At 43.8% G+C, this 22,662-nt stretch overlaps 1 protein-coding gene across 2 annotated transcripts in view; it reads left to right on the top strand.

Moving 5' to 3' along the window:
* The window catches only part of grin2ab (glutamate receptor, ionotropic, N-methyl D-aspartate 2A, b), a 64,129-nt gene that overhangs the window by 24,312 nt on the left and 17,155 nt on the right, over positions 1–22,662 (top strand). For both annotated transcript variants that reach the window (XM_057034727.1, XM_057034728.1), the window contains exons 5-10: positions 17,028–17,194; positions 17,331–17,465; positions 17,532–17,631; positions 18,201–18,406; positions 21,317–21,431; positions 21,510–21,712. In XM_057034727.1, coding sequence (XP_056890707.1) covers positions 17,028–17,194; positions 17,331–17,465; positions 17,532–17,631; positions 18,201–18,406; positions 21,317–21,431; positions 21,510–21,712 — 926 coding nt within the window. The remainder of the gene's footprint in view (positions 1–17,027; positions 17,195–17,330; positions 17,466–17,531; positions 17,632–18,200; positions 18,407–21,316; positions 21,432–21,509; positions 21,713–22,662) is intronic.

Here is a 22,662-nt window from a genome sequence, read left to right as displayed (position 1 = left end):
CTTCGTGCCGACCTTGATCCTGACCTGGTGGCAACAAGGAAAGAGCCCGACTCCGGGAGAAACTCTGAAAGTTCCCTGGCAGCTGTGAATTCTTTATTTTTAAAAAAAGACTTTTCTCGTATTTACCTTTCATCCTGCATCATCCTGAAAGCGCCTTCTAATATCAAATGCTTCTAGTAATTAATTCTGCCTGTTGAAGGTCAAACATCCAGGTGAAGCCACAATAGGCAAAACACAATTTAGATTGGAGGTGGAACCTCAATTTAGAACTTATTGATTCTCCTCTGTGAGACGTGTGTGCTTGCTAGACAGTTTTAACCCTTTAGGAGCCGGAACGTATGTACAGACAATCTCTCAACCCACACTCGGTTTGTACGACATTTTTTAGTCATCCTTGCTGGTCATTATTGGCTTTTTTTAATCTCTTTAGTCTGATGTGGCCACATTTGTTCCCATTAAAGTGGGTCTTTTAAAAAGGGATTTTAAACCCAACAGCTGCTTTTGTGCCATATACGTATCTGCACTGTGAACTTTCAACTCTGCATCCTGCAGTCTGGTCAAAAAATGTATGGTTAGATTCAAAATGACCCTTTCTGGATGTTAATATGGAGCAACCTTTATGTTTTGCTTTTGCTTGGCATTTATTGTAATGACTATTTTCTCTGGGCAGCTACAGAAAATGAGCAAATATTGTGTCAGTGACACTTGTCAGAACAATGAGCTTAACAGCCTCTCACACCACAGTTGTTATTTATTAGCCTTGGTTGCTTATTATGATGGTTCAACGCTGGTATCAGAGATTATTTTAATGCTTGTGATGGCAATCATCATAGCGTTGATGACCACGGGGATGAGGATGAACCCACTGGAGGCCTTTTTATTGTGTGGATATACAAGACAGACTCTTTGCACCCGTTTCTCCTCCCACATCGAACGGAATACCTGACTGTTATCAATGTTTTGTGCACTGGGGCTGCTAGCATCCACATTACATTTGATTATTAAACAAGGGCTAGTTTTGTGATATGAAAAATGCCGTTCATAGACCTGGCTCTTAAAATGGGGTTTTATTTCAGTCCATGCAGGGAAGATTTACACTTCCGTTGAAGGAAACAGCCTTGTAATTCCAGACTCTGGCACATACATCTCATACTGTGACATGTTCACATTCAACCATTTTAACAAGCGAAAATCTATTTTTTTACTGGAGGGGGCCTTTGTGATCACCACGCAGGCTCGCCCCATCATTAAACCTCTCCGCAAGAAAAATGGCTTCTCAGAGCTATTTTTTATTTGTTAGCAGGAGGCGGCTGAAGAGGCAAGAGCGAGCGCATGCTGCCAGGGTGACTGGAACAGCCTCAGCACTTCAGCAGATATTCATCAGTGGTTATTTCCTCATTTACCTTTGTAGACAGAGCGTCGGAAGCCCGTCGACAAAATTTCATCAGATTTCCCACCAACGTGAGTGTCAACACTGGCAGGCTGTCAGTAGAAATCTACAACAAAATCCTGAAGTGCAAGACTTCACACATGGCTGTCCTCAGTTAATTGTTTCTAAATTAGAATTCCTTTCCCTGCTTTGTCGGCCCGTTCGTTCCAGCAAAGATCGGAGGAGACAGGCCATCTGACGTGCTGGTGTGAGCCTCCAGACGACAGAAACGAGCTGTGTAGTGGATTAAGTACAGGCCTGAGAGATTTTTAGCAGTCGGGCTGACCCGGGTTCAGCTCTGGGTCAATTTCACCCACTTCTGCAGCTTGCTAGCTTAGCATTCCTTTTAATGCAGATTAATATAGTTGTCGCTTTTACTGCCCATCAGCAAACTTTGTCGGACAGATCTTTGTATCCAAATTGGCGATTACTTAACTGCCTGAAACAGAGGTGCATCCTGTCCAAAAGTTCTTGCAGCTGCACATATGTAGTGGTGATACACTCAATCAGTGTAATTGGGGCACAAACAAAAACAAAGAGCTGCATTCTCCAGAGCAAATAACCTCCGGTACCTTTCAGTTGTCTGATAAGCCAATTACAGCCTCAGGCGTAGAAGCCATCAGTCATAGTTAGGGGAGTGTTTGACAAAGTTTTAGGGCTCGGGAGACCAGAAGCCACAGCTTCGCAATGCATTATTTATCATTCCTGAAGCGCAAACAAGTGGAAAATGCTGATGAAAACTTTTTCTTTAGTCATTTTTGGGTTCTCCTTATAGCAGGACCTGCTGTTGCCCAAGGGTGAGCTGACAGAAAGAACAAACCATGTATGCCATGCAGACGTAGCTGCTACGTTCCTTCACATAATATACACATTCAGTCAAGTAATTAGCTGTACATAAAATACACATTCAGTAATTAGCTGTAAATACACACAAAGAGCATGAACAATTGTACTTCCCACGGATAAAAGACATTAAAAGGTAGGAGGAAGGAAAAAGCCCAAAAAAAGGTGGAGGGATGGGAAATTGAAGGGAAGCGTCTGCGATATCGTTTTGTTGTCGGTTCCTATCCCTTCCCTCCGAGCTCACCAAGCGTTCCCATTCAGTGAGCGAAGGCATGCTGCCTAACCCCATGAAAAACACGACAAGAGAGAAAGAATGAAAATTAAACAAAGGCCGGAGAAAAGAGCAGAGCAGTAGATTTGTTTAAGGCAGCAATGTTATCAATTAAATGCCACAGGGAGCCACGTTCCGTGTGTGCACGATTTCCATTTGAACAAACAACAAAGCCCCTTTTCACTATTTGTTCTTGCATCCCCTTTGACATTTTATTTAGTCTGCAGCTTACATCAGCTTAGAGTGCACAGAGGTTTGCATTGGCAGGCAACTGATGAACCGCTGGAAACCTTTCAGACGTTACACCCCCCTACACACACACACACACACACACACACACACACCTTACATTTTCACATAGTGTCTGGAAAATCTGTCAATGACAGATGACCTTGATGATCTTTGACATGTTTCTCCACCTTTATTAGAGTCCACCTGCAATAACTTCAACTGATTGGACCTCATTTGCACACACACACAGCTGTCCATGCTAGCTGGCGAGACAAATAGAGAGTGAAACCCGGAAGCACGAGGTGAACAGAACTGCCCCCAAAGCTCAGAGGCAGGATCGTATAAAGGCCCAGATCTGAAGAGGATAAAGCTTGAGCGGATCTGTTGGGAAGAATGGAAGAACATCCCCAAATCCAGGAGCACAGAGCTTGTGTCATCACACCCAAGAAGACTGGAGGCTGTAATTGTTGCCAGAGGTGCTTCCATGAAATACTGAGTGCAGTGTCTGAATACTTATGGCAGTGTGTTTTTTTATTACATTGAGGGGAGATTTATTTCTGTATTTCTTTATTGCAACATAATATTAAAATACTGGAAGGATCTGAGAACTTTCTGACTGTATTTAGAAAAGGCAGGCAGCTAAATAATTACCTTGAATTTACATATATAAATACATCTACGTATATTATTGGGAAGAATCCGTTTTCTCTGCTTGAGCAGTTTCAGGCTTTTCTCTCCGGCTGAACACACGGTGGCAGCTTTCTGAACTCCATCAGCCAGCGACCTCTGTTACGACCTTGAGCGTTTTTGCTGTGGAAAGCAGCTGGGAAACTCACCTTCAAAACTGACGCTACAGTGAAATTCATGGCCTTCTTTCCCAGAAGCTGAGCATGATGAAACGTTTCGGTTAAGCATCAGGAGCAGTTATAAGGCTACACTTTTCCTCTTAACCTAGCCAAATTTATCCAGGGAATAGAGCTGTGCTCTTAATAGTTCTAAACATTAACGACTGCTCGGCTCCATTAGGTGTTCCAGGATCATTTAGACACCGTGCAGCAGAATGCATGTGAAAATACCTGCCGTATGCCCAGTTGTTCTCTCAGAAACCCCACACATTTGCAGGAAAGGGTTCAACTTTCACCCCTTTTATCGTTGTTGTGTAGCTAACTGAGCATTAATGTTATTTTGCATTGGAGATCCCTCGGCCAGTCAATAATTCACACCGGCAACTTTTTGAGTCACACTTGTCTTTATGTGACCTCAGTACAGTGACTCACTTTACATGAGTAGATAACTCCTATAGAAAGGATGACTTCTTCCTGAGGAGGCCTGGGCTTTTTTTTTTTTTTTCGTTGTAATGATGAATGTATTCCTTAAACTATGATATTTCTGCTGGAAGTTGTGATGTGGTGTCAGCATAGATGGAGTGAAAGAGTTTTGTTGTGTTTCTGAGGTGATGCCCACTTTGGCAAGTCAAACTCCCCTCACCGCTCTGTTCTGCTCTGCTCTACTCTGCGTGGGTTGTTGCTGTATAAATAACACTCTCAGAGCAGATCAGAAGAGAGAGAGAGAGAGAGAGAAAGAGGATGAGGGAGGCAATAACAGGAGAAAAGCGATGGTGAGGGAGAGGGGAGGAGGGGAGGAAGCATGGGGGAAGCAGAGCGGCGGATAGAGAGAAAGAAGGATGGAGAGACACATTTGATCAGAGTGATTTAGATGTTCAAGAGGGAGAGAGAAAGGAAAGAACTGTGGGGGGAGCGAGAGAGGAGATTGAGAGGGCTTGTCGCGTAATTGAACCATATATGGCCACTGTTAAGCATGAGGTGATTTGAGAGGGTGAGAGAGAAAGAACAAGTGTGAGAGAGGAATGGATGTGAAGATGTACCGTAGGAACCCTTCAAAGAGAAGGAGAAAGCGGATTTGGGCGTGTGTCTGTGTGTCCGTGCGTGTGGTGTCATGAGATGGCCTGTCTGAGGCACACTTGTATAACACCGTCAGCGTTAGTCACAGGGATGATGATTAATCGTGTAAAACGCCTCGTGGCTGCCAAATAACAGATCTTAGATTACGCTGTTCACCTGCACAAAAGCCACATTTGACGTAAGAGAGATCCAAACTGCACAGCCACCCGTGCATTATCAGTCCCCTGCATATCTAGGATCAGTGGCACATAATCCCACCAGTAAATACGACGTTGAGCCAAGAATTCCTCCAAACTGAGGCAGCCGTCCGCCATTTTGACCATGCTGGTGCCCCTTTCAAGGCAACCTCCAGGAAGATGCTTTTTCTATCCTTTGGTTGCTACCCAAAGCTCAAGGCCGTGGGTGAGTAGTGGAAAGCAGATTGACTGAGCGGTGCCTACCGGCTCAGGTAACTTCTCCTCATAATGTTTGGCTCTTGCCACTCTTGGACCAGTTCTTGTTCATCTTGGGCTCCAGAAAGCCAGTCTCTTCCTCCAGGCAGCAGCTGACTCCAACCATGAGGTAGCAATCAGCCCTTTTCCTGCAGGGAGCTTGACAATAGCGTCATAAAACACACACTTTGAAGGAAACATTCAAGTTAATTAACAATCTCGTGATGCTTAGAAGTAGATGTAGCGGCATTGAATCCATTCTGAGGAGCTCAGCTGACCAATCAGTTGCTTTCCTTGGAGATATTTCAATAACCCTTCCGAAATAATTGTGGTTGTTCTAAACCAGCTGTTTGCGGTTCATGCAGTTCTCACCCTGAGAGTATTCTATACGGTGGACAGATGCAGCGTGAACAGGAGGTGCGCTCGCTCATTCTTCCACGGCAGTGCACCAGCTTCAGCACAGCTTCCCCTTCCCACCTTTATGTAACAAGCATATTAAACCATTGATGCTAAGAATCCATAAATTTCCCCATTTGCCATTATTTTACAGAACTGTTTAATCTCTGTTGGGAATTGTAGTCATTGTTATAAATGGCTTTTCATATTTATATTTAAAACATGGATTTCAGTACATATGATTTGGTCTAACCAGCCAAATTGAAAATGTGGTTCAGTTTACATTGCAATGAACTAAATGAAATGTTGCAGGTCTTCCATCATATTTATTGCGTGTGCACCTCATTTCCTCGGGAAGCCCTCTTAAATGTGATGTGTGAGGATCTGACCTGTGGACGCTCCTTATTCAACACGGACAATAGAACTTTAATCACTTCTTCATTAGTATTATATAGATTCCGACAGATCCGATTAGTAAATTGCAAATGTATATTTGTACGAGCAGGAGATAATTTATCACAGTTGTCCTGAAAATATGAAGTCATTAAACCGAAATTGAATCATTATTAATTGCCTCCCATTAGCTCTATGTGTGCATTTGGTGGAATTGAGCAATATGGGACCAAATGGCCCGCTTCCCCGCTGTAGTTTAATGATGGCCAGAGGTGTTGCTGGCTGAGCCGATGGTGATGCATCCTGGAACATTTTTCTCCAGACCAGTGCTAATCAGATGTTATTGGTATGAGGGAAGCAAGCAGAAGATTTGGAATGGTCTAATCAGCTAGATGCCTCCTCCACTACAGCCAATTAATGATGGCCGGCGGTGCTACAAGCCACAAGACACATCGGTGAAGACTACAGCGCCTCCCGCTGCAGATGCTTCATTTAGATTATGTTTATGAAGGGAAATGTTTTAATGACTCAGAGTAACTTTAATCTAAAATACAACAGCTTCTGTAGAGTCTGATGTGTCCATCGTCGGGTTCTTTCCTTCTCTTGATTCGGTTTCCTCGGTGCGCGATTGACTCTTCTCTTGACTTGTACGCCTGAATTTGATGCCATTATTTTTAAATGAGGGCTACGTGCACGTGCTCATGAAGTGCATCGTACACAGACCCAATTCTGCAATTCTTTGGTCGCACGGGATTTAATTTGTAACATGGCCTCTGGTGTTTGCATGATACTATTTAGAGGTTACTGGTTGTATCATACTGTCATCCTTTGGCCTTAGATCAAACACAATACCCTTTCTGGATTTTTTCCCCTTTTTTCCACATTTCTGTACAATTATTTACCATAGTGTTAAAAAAAATACACTGGGAGAAAATATTTACTTGATCTGTTGACCTATTGAGCCCTGGTTAACACTGTTTGGACCTTGTGGCTCAGTTCCTCCATGGCGAGTGTGCAAAAACAGATTTTCCCAGCAGGGTGTTGGTAGAACGGTTCTGGGCTAGCCTAATGCAGGTGCCTTGTGTGGCGTGCAGTGATGCAAGCCTCTGGCTCCTGTTGCTGGATAATAAGAGTGGCTCGTTCACAGTCTCACCCGGCTGCTGCTAATTGCCTTAAGTGACCTACATCTGAAAAAGGCTACAGCGGATCCCAAAAAACAGCTGGCAAACTGGCAGGAGCGGGAATTAGGACCGAAACTATGGATGAGAATGTGGGAGAATTATGGAGTAGAGAAGTAGAGGAGGCAGAAACCATGCATAGCTGGCCGCAAGTTCTAATTTTTGTGCACACTGGCTTGGTTGAAGACACACATCATTACTTTTGGGCCCAATTAAGCATCAATTGTACCATTATAGCCAAAATTAACCAGCTGAGCGGTGTCAGAGGGGTGTAAAAGGCAAGTTCAAGCGATAAAAAGAGCAAGAAAGAGGACAGGAGGAGAAGGCTGGCAGTGACATCATGCTTTTAGAGCTGAGGCCGGCCCCGGGGCCAATGCTGAATACACTCCTAACAGTCTTGTGTACTTCCCTTAGACTGAATTATTCAACACTCCCTCTGATGGAGAGACTGACTGTGTGTCTCTGCATGTCATGAAGCAGCACTGTGTATGTGTGTGTGTGTGTGTGTGTGTGTGTGTGTGTGTGTGTGTGTGTGTGTGTTTATGCATGAGTGAATTAGTCTAGAGAGCAAGAAGAATGTCAGTTTTCTCTACATGTACTGTATGTGAATGCAACTTTCCCTTATTTGTGTGCTAGAAAGTGAAGGAGGCAGCTTGGAGTCACTGAATGGGCCTGTGATGTGTGGGTGGTTGCTCAGTTTCTGTGCATGTGGTGAAATGTGCGCGCGCGCACACACACACACGCGCACACACGTCTGTCAAGTCTGTTTAGGTAGAATGTGGGCTTTGTGTGTCTTCTTGGGTTTCAGTTTAAGTGGATCAGCTAGTTTTTGTTCTTCGCCAAAAATAAATAGTGCTCCGTCAATCCTCTTTCTTGCACCAATTTCACGACAAACACAAACACTGTAACAGTCATGCAGCAACACACTGTTGCCCTGACGTTGGGTTTAGGGCTTTAAGCCGCAGCACTTCTCTCTTTGCCCTGGTTTGGGTTTTGTGTCTTTGCGAGTATGTGTATGTGTGATCTCCAAATGTGTGTTTGCTTAAAGGGTGTGTGTGTGTGTGTGTGTGTGTGTGTGTGTGTGTGTGTGTGTGTGTGTGTGGTGTGTGCGTGTGTGCGCGTGTGTGTGTATGTGGGCTTGTGGACAGTGAGTGTCGGGGTTTGATCCTGTGCTAATGATCTCCCAGTGGTTCCAACTTCAGTAAAGTGTAGCAAGGAGGAAGGGAGAAAAAGACGAGCAGAACTAGGAGAGTGGAAGAGGGAGATGTGCTAACCCCGTGGTCGTTTTAGACAGTTTGTCGGAGCAAGTGAGAAATGCAAAGAATCATTTTTAAAAGGTAACCTTGGAAAGAAAAAAGTTCCTAAAAATGCGAAATCTATCTTTCCTACAGCGACTGGTCAAGTTTGCAGAAAAGTTGGGTTGATTAAAAAAACAGTTGCAAGGTTGTGCAGAAATTGCGCTTTTGGAGTCGCAACATAGCGAAACCCCGGAGGAGGCGACCAGCGCCGGAGCAGCCGTAGCAGCAAAGCCTTGGACTGCGGGCTACAGCGCGGGAGCAGACGGACAGATTGACGGAAGGATATCAGGAGCTTCTGCCTAACGTGTGACACTCTCACAGCGCAGTCTCTCTGCCTCCTCACCGCTGCTCCCTCTGTCAGCACCTGCCTTCAGGACAGACGGATTTTCTGGACGCGTCAGGACGTCCTCCCCCCCGTCCTCAGTTCATCAATCCTCCCTTCACCTCATTTTTCTGGAGAAAAAAAAAGTCTCGCTAATAAGAGGCCTGGTGAATTAGCCCTTCTATCCCTCCACTCTATTGCTCATGTCTCACCCTTTTCCTCTCTCATCTATCTCTCCAGCATGCACGTCCAGTAGAGCACACTCATGCACGCCCACTGACACACACTGAGAAATACACACGCCTAAGTACAAATTTGCCCCATTTGTGTGTCTTTCTCTTTGTCTCCAGGTTGGGTACTGACTAATAGGGCGTAGTAGGTAATGGCAGCCGTAGCCTATTATCTCTGCTCTGCTGTCTAATAGCCACTGGCTTTAAGCATCTGCCACACAGTTGCTCTAAGTCCCCCAATGGACGCTTCCTAACTTAGCGCACACACTGATAAACACACACATACACATGTGCAGCCCACCCCCACAGATGCACAGCCGAGATAATTTACACACTGCCAAAAGTAATTTGTGTATATTTGTGTGTTTGGGCCTACGTGGGTGTATGTGTGGGTGCACGTGTGTGCGTGCACGTGTGTGCGTACGTGAGGCTATCGCATCTAACACAGGGCCCTGACATTCTGCAGACTCGCTTTTCCTCAGGGAGCGCCGTCTTCCTTTAATTAGTCAGGGGAATTGATTACTTATCTGATCTTTGACACGTCGGCCACACACCAGCGGACGCACACGCTCGCGCCCGTGCACACCACCAGTGCGCAGCAGACACACACACACACACACATGCACTTTGATAGGTGTTAATGCGTTTGTGTATGTGTGTCTGGGATGAATCTGCTCCCATCTGTAGACTGACCATTGATTTGCCATGGTAACCGTGGATGGTGACTGTCGCGTGAACAAAGCAGCGAGAGCGAGTTGTGGGATCGGTGGAAAGGAGAGATGGTATAGAGGAAGGAAGGAAATGGGCTCACACGGGGACAGACTCAGCAAAAGACTCCAAACAGACAATTAAAATATGCTGGCCTGTTGCTTGTTTGACTAAATATAGCAACAAACGTCGTAGTGCGTCTCCCAGAATGCCGGAGTGTGCGCAGTGTTGTGGGTGTGTTTTTGGTATAAAAACGGCTTACACAGACCTGAGTAAGGATTATATATAATGAATGAATTCCCCTTCAGCTACCAGTTTTCTTTCCTCTGCAGAATTAGTGATTTGTCTAAACCCCCTCAAACAATCTCTGCACGACCCTACTCTCTCCTTTCCAGCTTTCCTCTAAGAAAACTCCCCTTTAACAGAAGTTGAATCCTATCTTGCTGTGTAAACTTATTATGTGCTATTTAGCATAATACACTACCCCTGTTTGTCATCACCTTGCTTGGGAAACACTGAGGAAATGTGATTTCAAACAGAAAACAATATTTTAGCATTCTGCAGCACCTGCAGCGCTTCTCTAAAAGTAGAAAGACTTAAGTGGTGCGCGCCGTCTGATTACTCCTCCGGGCTTGTAGCGTTCCTGCACCAGCCAGATCCTTTTGTTTTGGCACTGGACAAGTGCCCTGACCCCTGACCCTGACTGGCTGTCCTGTTCACATACCTGCAGCTATCAGCCAGCTTAGCACGGTCCAACAATCAACACTGAGGTAGTCAGCAGGGGTGGCTTGACTCACCGCATGCTGCCATTTTTACACCAGGCCTAAGGTTTCTAAAGTCCAACAGAGTCACCGTCAGTGGGTTGAGAGAGACCAAGAGAGAGAAACACAAAGAATAGGACCTTTTTTTTTCTCCACCCGAAAGCGCTTCGGCTATAAATATCAAACTTGCAATTCTCTGATTTGCCAATGAAGTCTGCCAGAAGAGGGAGGAGGAAGCAGGGTCTTGCTCAGTTCTTGAGCTGCTTTAAATTCATTCACCAATAGGGGAGGTGAGGAACTGTGGGAGGAATAGGGTTAGTTGTGTCATTCATTTTCCATGTGGGGGGATGAAATAACATTAACATCTCTTTCTCTCTGACACTCTATATGTCAGGAAGTCATTACCAAACCTCACAAACACTCAGGCAGTGCAGCTCTCCGGGTCTTCTCCTGCCGCATCGCTTCTTGAGTTTGTGTGTTTGAGGATGTGTCGGTCCAACCTGGACAGAGACCGAAGTGTTAATAAAGCACTTTGGCTCTAATCTCCCCCGAACAGGTCCTGTGATTAGCCTCTGCCTTGAGCAGCATTCTGACACAGGGGTAGGCACAAGCGGCCGCAGCCACAGCCTGCCGCAAACACCGGGGAGCCACGTTGAAGGGGTGCCAATCAGTATCTCCTCCTGCAGCCAAGGAATGATGTCACTTCTTTACAGTATTCCCATCAATTTTACAGCCATGAGTGAGGAAGCCTCGACAGCCTTAAAGCAGTCGTGTGAGCCAGTTGATGGTTAAAAAGTTTAAAAGCTTTCAGCAAATTGTGATAAATAACCACCAAATTAACTTACTCATCCATTAATCAGTGTGCTGTATAACAGAAATGATGACTCAGCTGGTTTTACAGCCCCAATTAAATCACATTCACGGCCGCCGAACATCTGCACGAGCGTTTCGCTAATTAAGTCAAACCTCTGCAAGAATGTGTTGACGAGTCAGTCTCAAACTCAACATTAGGCATTTTCCAGCTGCTGTAGAACTCTTTTATTTATCAGTGACACACAGAAAAAAATGTTTCCTGACATCCCCCAGATCAATTGAATCATTCATAATTTTAACAATAACTTTAGTCTCTTGTACATTTCAAGGAATGTAAGTGAGGATTAATAAATCAGTAATCTCCTGCTAATCTGATAAGGTTTTTCTAACCCATCATTTGTTTTTGCTTCTCCAAAAATCTGAGCCAGACTGTGGGAGCAAATCCCGACTGACGCCTGGACGGAGAGGGAATGTATTTGCAGGGGCTTGATGGATGACTGTTCTTCAGAGCAGAAATATGTCTGCAAGCTGTTTTTAATGGATTTTTGCAAACAAATGTGAGTTTATGACTTCCCTCCGATAATTAAGGTAAACCTGCAGTGGAGCAGCATATTTGTTCCGGGCCACACCGCGAGTTCAGGCTGTTAATGGAGATGAAGGAAAAATAAATTACTAAGATTTTAAATCTTTTACATGCTGAAATCCTAATAATGGAAAATCTTCGCTTCTTTGGGATTGCTGGATGGATTTAACAACTTTTGGGGTATTTTTCGACGAACAAGGACATGTTACCAAACATCTGGCAACATTCTTTATTCTAACATGTTACGTCTTGAGCTTGTGTGTGAATGCTGTGCGCCTTATCTTTGCTGTCCATTACATGCTTGTCTGAGTCAGCAGAGAGGCCTGATGCTTCACTAGTCCCAGCTTGGTTATGCTCGATTGGGGGCTTTATATTGCGTTAATCTGTATTCCATGTATGTCTGGGGAGGGAGGCTGTTAAATACTACAGTAGTCTTAAGCACTGGGACTTTGCTCTTGTTAAATACTAAAGTAGTCTTTGTTAGCTTTGGGAAGCATATGCAAGCTAAATAATGCTTCCCTGTCAATCCCAGAACATACGGCGCGAAGTCAATGTTCGGCTAGTGGACCTGAGCTTTGGGACTTGTCTTTGTGTTCTAAAATGGAAGTGCTTTCAGCGCTTAAGGGACTTCTGCTTGTTAGCTACTGCGGGACCAGGCTTTACATTTTGTTAATGTCAAGAGAATTTTAAATGTCTGTGCTACGGAGTTTGCTGGCTGTTCCAGCTGCCCAGGCTCCCAGCTCGCAGAAATGCTCATGTTGGGTGTTGCATGTTTGACCGTCGTGCACATAAAAACCTTTTAAGAGAATCTGGCAAACTTCAAGGAATCCACATGTCTAGATTTTGAGAGGGCAGAGGCACCATATTGCCTTTGTAACATCTCCCTCTCCATGAATGGAGGATGCAGGGGTGCTACTTCTGGGCAGCTTACGTTCCTTGGCTACGCTACATGTTTGTTTGTAAGTGGCTTTCCTGTGCTAATTCTTTGTGAGCGGGTGGATTTAGAGCCACGAATGTTAGCAAGAGGGTTTGGAGAACATCTGTTGTGCATTTACACAGAAGTAGATCGCAACAGAAGGAGGGCTCTGCCGAGTCTTTAAGTGCCGTTTGAATTTTTAACATCCTCATTTTCAGCATGCTCACCTTTATCCCACATTCCAACACGGAGGGAGTTTTTTTGATTACAAACCCGATGGAAGATGGAACCTTTGATGCGCTCAGCTCTACGGATTAAAATGACACATTGTTAAATATTAGTTTGCTCATTTTTTCATCCACCTTATTGATGTAGGTGAAAACAAAGAAGCCATGAGCATCTTATCTTGGATTCGGACGAACAGCCACTGCCTGAAAATCGCTCGCAATTTTAGATTCATCAAAGTGGAAGCACATTCTCTTTCAGTTACCTTTGTGTGAAATCTGACAAATTCTGGGAGATGTGTGCATCTGCAGCCAGTGAATCTCAACATAAATCTGCTAGAATAATGCGGCGTCGCACAAATTTATCCTGCAACCCTACTGTGAAGAGACCCACTCATGTAAATAGCGTGCGGTGCCCTAACGCCGCGACACTACTGGTGCATTCACGCGTGACTTTTTACAACGCAAATTTGTTTTCACTTCTATGCAGACAGAAATGGGATTACTTCACAGGATGCGTGGCTCTACTTCGTCAGGCCTGCCTAATGTAGCTGCCCCGTCCTAAATGACCCACCGAATTAAATATTAATAAAACAAATTGCCGGCCTCATCATCGGCCTCCCCGCATTCAATTCTTATTATCTTTCCTCCCGGTTGTCTCCGTGCTCTGTGTCACACGCTCATCTGGCGGCCCGTTGTTGTGAACCGATGTTTGTTTTTCTCTTTTATGGTGACGGGACAAGTGAGTTGATCCTTCATTAGGTTGGATGTGCACGGCTCTCTCCACACTTCTTTACTCCATCTCAGTGGTGTAAACCCAAATTAAATGTGACATCAAACAGTGTGCGTGTGTGTGTTTGTGAGAGCAAAAAGTGACTCTTTTGGTTTTGATGGTGTATTATTTATTATCGTGCAGGCTTGTGAGTAAAGCCACATTTTGAAGGGGCCCGTGTGTGTGTGTGTGTGCTGCATGCACATATGTGGGTGGAAGTAAAACTGTACATGAAGTTCACTGTATTTGTATAATTGATGCACAATGTCATCAGTAAATCTCTAGGTATGCGGTTTATAATGTGGAAATGCAATTTCCAGTGTGTGTGTGTGTGTGTGTGTGTGTGTGTGTGTGTGTGTGTGTGTGTGTGTGCGTGAATTATTCATGCTTAAGATTCTTGGTGGACTTGTGTGATTTGATGAGAAGATGCAGGTCTGTGTCAATGTCTCTTTTATCCTTTATAATTCAGCAACCGGCAGCTACTATCAGTCTTTTAGAAAATACTGTTTGTGGCGTCTTGACTTACCTTTGATCACCATCTTTTCTCCTCCTGAGAAGATATTTGCCTCCTTTAAATGTAGTTAAAAGAATGTGGGTGAAACCACACTGACAGGGGGAAGTATTGAGCAAATAATGACTGCAGTGTTACAGTATTCATCCTGTCACAACAGCACAACATTGGCATAAATAAAAATGGTAGAATCGCCTCAGTTACTTCTTTCCAGCTCAAATGAGGCTATTTTATATCTTGTTTATGTCCTGCGGGACCACTAAGCACCAGGGGGTGATCAGGGTGTGTGTTGTACCTGTAATTAGGGGCACACTGATGATAATTGATATGGAATAATGGTCTGATAAGTGTTCACGTAGTTGCTGAAGTTGTCATATTCATGATGGCTCACAGAGAGGAATTACTCTGTTATATTCAATGTTTTTTTGTTTAATATGGACCTTTTAATGAACTCATCAGCATTGCTGACATAACATGCTTGGATGGAAATGTTTTCTGTATTTAGTGATGCTGTTTATCACAAGCTAAGTAGAGGGGATGAGTACATATGCTTTGCTACTCATCTTAAATAGAAGAAAACAAGACTCACCCCAGATTTGGAGTCAGGCTAATGGAGACTCACAGCTCCGTCAAATCCGGATTCCCCCAAAGCTAAGTTGTAACAACTTAATGGGTTACTTATCTGATAAAATGATCTCTCTTTGGTGAGAATTGAGACATTTTTTGATGCATTTAATAGGGCAAATACATTAGGGACATAGATTCTGCACTCAATTGCTGAGGTTCAATTGCTGAATTAATTGCTGACCTTTAATAACCAGTTGTTTACCATAGCCTTTAAGGTTTCTGTTGTTAAGCCAAGTGGAACCCCCCTCCCATTGGTTTATGTAACTCATGCATGCCCGACCACACACCGTACTGTACAGTACATAAAACCAGATAGCAGAGAGTTGCTCTTAACTACTCTATTATGACTTTATTTTTGTACAATTATGACTTTCACAAGAGCTCTACTGGTTAAAGCGACTAACAGCCTGCCTTGAGATTGCTTTGCATCCCATTTAATAGTCACGGAGTTCCGCAGGGTGCTGTAGTAGGATCCTAGGTAGACCCTGTGTGCATCTTTTAGGAAATGATATTAAGAAAAAGAGCACAAATTCCCTTTAACATGCAGATGATAACATCTGTATTCATCCATTACGACAGAAAAAACAAATTACTTTATCTAATACAGGTGTAACACAGCAGAATACTCTCCGTCTGTTTAAGCATGCATACTTTCACTCTCCCGACTGTTGAACGGTGTAGTGGCTAAAGAAATGTGAGTGCTTAATTTCAGCTCTGTTTTGTGTGTGAGTGTGGTACAGTGCCCTCGTACTGTAACTGCGAGGGTGTAAGTGGGTGTTTGTGCGTGTTAGCATCCGCGCTGGAGTGTTGTGCTATCTGGAAAAAAAACTGTTGCCACGAGCCGAGTTTTTTAACCCTTCTTTTCGCCCTGCTCTAAACCTGAATAGCCAAAGCCACACATATGCAACCCCCCCCCCCCCCCCCCCACACACACACACACACACACACACACTCACAATTGCACAGCCAGATTAAAAGTAAGATGGATCTTTGAAGTATAATTTCATCCTCTCTCCTTCCCACTTTCCTTGATTTTCTTCTTTTTTTGCAGCTGTGTAGTGAGGGGAGGTACACCTTTGAAGGGGCCTTGCTTTATTCCTGTGATGGCCACAGTGCTCTTTTATTTTTTTCTTCTACTACACTAAGGATAAAACCACACACACAGTATATGTGTCATAAAGGGCATAAACTAGGCACACAGAGGCACGGAGAAGCCCGGCACTGACATCTGATTTTTCATGTGTGTTTGTAACGGCTTTGATGTATAATGTGTCATGTTCTTTGATTCCTGGAGGTATGTGAGAGTGTACATGTGAGGAGAAAACAGAGCCCTGTGAGGAAGGCTCAGATTTGCCTCCCTCTCTTTGTCATTCCCTTTCTACATCTTTCTGCAGCAGCTATCTCCGTCTCCTTGACAAGCTTGGAGCCATTTTCGCGTGTCTAACTCCTCCTTGCTCCATCTGATGCTCTTTTTTGTTTCATGGCAAGTGTTGCTGTACATTTGTTGCGTCCCCATAGGGAAATTCAGCTTACACGTCACATTAACATACATGCTGTAATCATTAGCAACTCCTTTCACAGTCACTTTGGGCTTCATCCTGGTCTGTAGCTGCCTGATAAATCCATGTAACCTCTGGTTTCCTTCCAAAATTGAGCAAAAACAATTAAACTATACATAACTTTTGGAATTATACAGTGAGTTGTTGCCACAGCCTTTTGAAATCTGCTAGAAAATGAGTTAATATTGTTTTTGTGCATATACAACAATGTAGGAAACAACATTCAGATTTCCTTTAATTACATTTCTTGGATTGATTACAAAACTTATAATTGGTTTTGTGTCTGAAATTATTTATCCAGTTATATCTTGTTTTTTCCCTCCTCTGATAACGTCTGAGGGTGTCTGTATGAATTTGCCTGTATTTGCATAAGTTCAGAAGTTTGTTTCTGCAGTTTGGGGTTTAACTCCAGGTTAAATTGAGTCATTTGGGGATTAAACTCATGTGTGAAGATAGTAGCCTCAAGACCAAACTACAACACTAACAAAGTTAATGGAAGGAAAAACAACCTCATCAGTTAACACTCTGCCCCCTCTGCTCTCCCCCACCCCCCATCAGGGTTTCTTCAGGCTGAACTGACGGTTTCTGCTGTCCTTTGTGTCCTTACAGGATGAGAAGTCCACTTTCTTCCAGTTTGGTGCGGCGCTGCAGCAGGAAGCGTTGCTCATGCTCGGCATCATGGAGGAGTATGACTGGCACGTTTTTTCTATTGTCACTTCCAAGTTCCCCGGGTACCAGGATTTTATTAGCACGCTGAGGGTAACTGTGGATCACAGGTAATAAATACGCTGCCCAATATGCCCACAGACACACACACACAGGCACGCACACAAATATTTACACTGCTTTCATTGTTAAATTTTATTGGGAGTCAAGAGGAGGACTTGATGATTAAATGGTGTGTTGTTGCAGCTTTGTGCGCTGGGACCTGCAGAGTGTGGTGACCCTCGACGCTGTAGACGGCGACCCAAACTCTAAATCACACATAGCCCTCAAGAGGATCCAGAGTCCTGTAATACTGCTGTACTGCTCCAAGGATGAGGCTGTGTGAGTGTTGTTCGTTTTTCTTTACTTGTTTGACTCCTGTTTTTTACTGACCCCACTCTTCAACAGGTATATCCTGGAGGAAGCTCGGTCCCTGGGCCTTATAGGAGCTGGCTACATCTGGATCGTGTCCAGCCTCACCACTGGCAACCCAGACCTTACCCCAGAGGTATTCACACGTCTCATTAATTGCAGGAGGGCAGCGTGTGACTGTAAATGTCAATCAGTGTCTGAAGGATAGCTGTTGCCTCTCAAGGAATATCCAAATTTTATTGGGAATAGACCGTCTGTGGCTGCAGTGTTGTCGCAGTTGTTGTTCAGCTGAAGAAATTCTGCTTATGGTGTTCAGTGTATTGGGAGTTAAATAACAACCTATTAATCTCAGTATCTATTGTACATTAAGTTATTCATTTAAAATATATGCTGTGATCGGTTTTCCGAATCCAGTGGATCGTATTTCCGGATGTGGAGTTCCTGATTTTAGTTACTTTTTGTTTGACGGCTGTAGGCAACACCTGAATCTGTGAAAGGGTTCATTTTCTGGGCATATGGCCTGCTCACACTTCCTTAAGAGCAAGTTATGAAATCCATCCCAAAGGCGCGCAGAACCGATAAATCATCCGCTTGACACATTTGAAAGACACATATGGAGATTTCAAATTGGGGTAAAATGTCAAGTTGAGTTTTCTCACGCCGCCACATGTACCGCTTCTCTCCCCACCGCCCCTTTGATCTCAGATATTTCCTCTGGGTATGATCTCCGTGTCCTACGACGACTGGGAGTACCCGCTGGACACACGGGTGCGCGATGGGGTGAGCATCATATCCTTGGCAGCCACGTCCATGCTGCGGGAGAAGGGGGAGCTGCCAGAGGCCCAGAGCAGCTGCTACAGCACAGCATCAGACAGGAGCCCAGGGAAGCTCCCACCGAGCGCCCTGCGCAGGTGGGTGACACTTTTTACATATTCTTTAAAACATTAATAAAAGGGGTGAATAGAACACTGTGAGTTTTCTTGATCATTTATAATCCTACAGATTGGGGTGTTTCTGGTCATGGGTACCTCTGGGTAAGCTTCTATTTAGATAACTGAAGTATATTAGAAATGAAAGCTGGATTTACTAGCTTTGTTCTCTCTTTTTTTCCCTGCTGGTTGGTTCTGTGATTGGCGTGTGTAGGCCATTACATGTACATTATGCATGCGCGCGTTGTCTATATTCTTTTCTTTGAAGAGACAATCAGCTCCATCAAAAAGAAGAAGCAAAGCAAAACTGACACTTACATAATAATACAGAGCAGATAGAGAATATTTTCTCTTTTTTCCTCAGCTCCCAGCTGGTTTGATATATAATTGTGGCTTTATTTTAAATATGAAGCTGACTGGAAGCATAAAGGTTGCTATACTGTGGTGGCCTGTGGGTTGTCTCATTAGAATGAGTAGCAGTGTGTGATTGTGTCTTTATTATGTCATTTCTCTGTAGTATGAGCCCATTACTGTCCATATCAAAGCACATAAAACACCACCGTTGTTGACAAGTTGATCCAATAACACTCAAACCTTCAACTGGAGCTCAAACCCTCTGCAGAACAACCTTTTGTCCCTCCATCAGAGCTACTCCGCTGATTTGGTAGAATTTGCATGTTTGTCAAAATAACTGCAATCGATTTTCATGATTGTATGCTGATAGGTTGGAGTTTCCCACCCTGATTCAGAGCCGGCAAGGCTATAATCACAGTTCTGCATACATTAGTCTAGCTACAGTCGTACTGCAGTGTGAGTAAACGAGGCTGGGAGGACGACATAATTTGGCGCTTTAAAGACGCTATCATCCCTGTTTGATTCTCCGTCAGTCTTGCCTGACAGGCATGACTGTCTCAGACTCTACCACATTTTTTTTAAGCTGAGGTTAGCCCTTGTAGTAAATTTCAAAAGGTTATTCTGTGTGATGAAACCATTGTACCATGCAAACCCCTAAGCTGTCACTTTTTGGATGCCAAGATGCTCCCTGCCACAATGCAGAATTTCAGAAGAGTCTTCTTTCTTTTCCCTTTCATAAAATGCACACAGTGGCCTAGTATTTCACTAATGGAGCCACATTTCACACATCATAGGAAATGCAGCCATATTTTTAACATGAAATCTTAGAGCAGGTCCTTTCTTAGATGTCTGTTCTGAAGCTGCGGCTAATTTAAAAACCAAATTTAATTTCCAGCTAATGCAAATATAGGGTAGAGGAAAGAAATCACTCCATTTTCAATGCAGCTGTTCATTTTGTTTTCTTCAAATCACAAAAGCAACAAATTACATCATTACACCTGCGAATTAGTATATCATAAAACACATATGTGACTTTTAACGTGTTAGACTTACGCATTTCTAACTCATCCGCTGCAAATCGTCCCCCCAAAAAACGGGTAACAAAGCTGAAATCAAAGGAGACAGCAGCTTCCCAGAATAGACTGCAGCAACGTTTCCGCTATATGTATTCAGCTGTGGCGATGCGCTGTGACAAGGGCATCACCTGCTGCACCCTGATGATTTTAAGCACAAAAAAAGTGACTTCGCATGTCGCCGAGAGTCAAGAGCGTTCTAATCGCTCGTGACAAAGGTGAGTTCAGAGCGCTCTTACCTTTTGATCCTACAATTAAAATAAATTAGCATTTATTTAGGCATGTGAGATCTTTTATTTTACTCACTGGCATTGAGGATAAAGAGATGTTATACCTTTACGTGCAGTCTGCAGTGTTTTACCTGCGACGGGACTACTTCTATTCCCACCTGTTTGAATTAGAGTGGAATTATCATATATTTTTCCCTCCAGGGCACATGTTAAGTAGCACTCAAACCACTCCCTTTATGCATCGTGACATTCTGCCGCAATACTTGAGTTTATTCATTAATCTTTCATCGCACTATGACTTGTCCTCCTTCTGCAAAAATGGCATATTTGGGTTTTCCTTTCAGCTGCTCTTTTTATTCTAATGCAGCTGTGGCTCAGTGAAGCACTTTGAAAGTATCTGTTTGATTGATGTTTACATAAAATCAAAAGACAGTATTAAAGAGAAGGATCCTCTGATTGTTCCAAACCAAAAAGTACTTTTGGGTTGGATTTTTTTTTCTTGGTAATATTCCATTTTAATCTGATGATGTTTCGGCTGCACATCATCACCCACCCAGTTCTGTGCGGCTGCGTGTCTAAACGAATGGCACTAGTTCAAATAAAACACAACATGAGGCGTTGGAGAAATTGTGCTGCCTGTTGTGGGCAGCTGCTGTCCCTCTGAGATTCGGTCGTCTTAGTAAATTACTTCAGACAGCTCTCCTTCCCCCCAGTGGGAATTTATGCTATTATCTGAGTCTTAACGCTCACAATATCCTCACCTCCTGAAAATTGTTTTCCAGGAGTCAGTTTATTCTCAGTCCGACATCACTGCCTATGACACTTCTTCATTTGCTCCCCTCCGCTCCGCCTTTCCTGAGCGCGTAAAACATTTCAGCAAAGGGATCTGTTTGCGTATGCAAGCTGGATAACTGTGGTGAGTAAGAGTAAGGGCAGCCTTGTTGCACCAGTGGCTTGTCTTTCAAGCGTGTATCTGTGAAGAAATCAATGCTGAATGTTGATGGGTGAGATATGTGGCCTCTGACTCTTCCCCTCCCACACACAAACACTCACACAAACTCGGGCATGCGTGCACGCTCGGTGGGTGAGCGCGGCATTGATTTGAAGAGGATCCTCTTGCAGTGATTACTGAGATCTTAACTTGTTATTTCAATGTTTCTGCTCCTGTGCACCAACACTCAAAAAGATGCTAAGCAAAATTCACTCACAGGTTCTGACTCTTTCTGTGTTGTTAGACACATGATGCACATTTGGAATGAAGGGAGAGACTTGTCCTTCACTCCGGATGGTTACCAGGCCAACCCCAGACTGGCTGTCATCGTCCTGAATAACGAAAGGAAGTGGGAAAAGGTATCATGACGAGGAAACGGTCTTATAAAATCACCAGGAGGCTAAACTAAATCGTGATTTGCTTCTCTTAACACCCAGATGGGACGCTGGGAAAATGGAACATTGTCGTTGATGTTCCCAGTGTGGCCGAGGTACAACTCCTACGGGGACGAGGATGCGGATGAGAACCACCTCTCCATCGTCACCCTGGAGGAGAAACCTTTCGTCATCGTGGACAATGTAGACATCCTCACAGGCACCTGCAATAGGAACTCCGTGCCTTGCCGGAGACACGTTAAAGAGTGAGTAGACACAGAACACACACGTACATTTTGATCATTTATTTCGGTAAATCTTCTGTTCTCCGTCCGTCTAAGAAATCTCCGGTGTTGTCAATCAGATGCCCTTTGTTTCTCAACTTTTGTTCTCCACAGATCTACATTAGGCCCACTCATTTTTACTTTACATAATAATGACTCACCATCTGCCTTTCAAAGTCCAAATGTATGTTGCTGGAAGAAAACAATATGCACAAGATACAACTGAGAGACGAGTTCTATCCAACTCCCTGTGAAAAGCTGGCTGCTACCTCATGGATGCCTTTCTGATATACAGAGAAGTTAAAGCTTTATTTTCGAAAACTCCGTATCAGGTTCTCATCAACTGTGGGAGATGGCGCTCACCCTCATTACTGTGTTTTTTGGTCCCTGTGGAAAAGTAAAACTAACCCGACGTCTGTCAGAGAGTGGAACACACACCCGCAAAGTCATCAAGCCTTTCATGGATAATAAGTTGTGTCAGCATTAATAATGAATTGCTCTGTGTATCTGTCAGATTGCAAGTACCGATCTGTCAGACTGCTTGATTTGTGTTTTTGGTAGCGGTGTAATTGCTTGTGCTTCCCAGTTTGGGTCTTTGTTCTGCATCTCAATTAATTCGGCATGATAAATCTGTTGATTTACATTAAATGAATGCGCTTGTTTAATATGTTACTCCACTAATGAGTAGTGCAGCTTCCTTTCTTTTATATTCCCATTTGTTAGAGTGATATTTAACAGTCAACCTTTTATAGAAGTACTAATAAAGATCAGGCAGGTTTGGATCTAAAAACATGCTGAATTCTTTATTTAGAGATAAATAAATAAATAAGTTCCAGATTCCGCTCTACCTAGAAAGAAAGTGAAAGATGTTCCATGTGGGAGGCTGGCCAACCTTTTTCACGTCCCATCTGGATCTCCCTCCAAGCCATGTT

This window comes from Takifugu flavidus, chromosome 6 (genome assembly GCF_003711565.1).
Source record: "Takifugu flavidus isolate HTHZ2018 chromosome 6, ASM371156v2, whole genome shotgun sequence".
NCBI lineage: Eukaryota > Metazoa > Chordata > Actinopteri > Tetraodontiformes > Tetraodontidae > Takifugu > Takifugu flavidus.
Note: the sequence above shows the minus strand (reverse complement) of the source record. Positions and strands in the feature narration are given on the sequence as shown.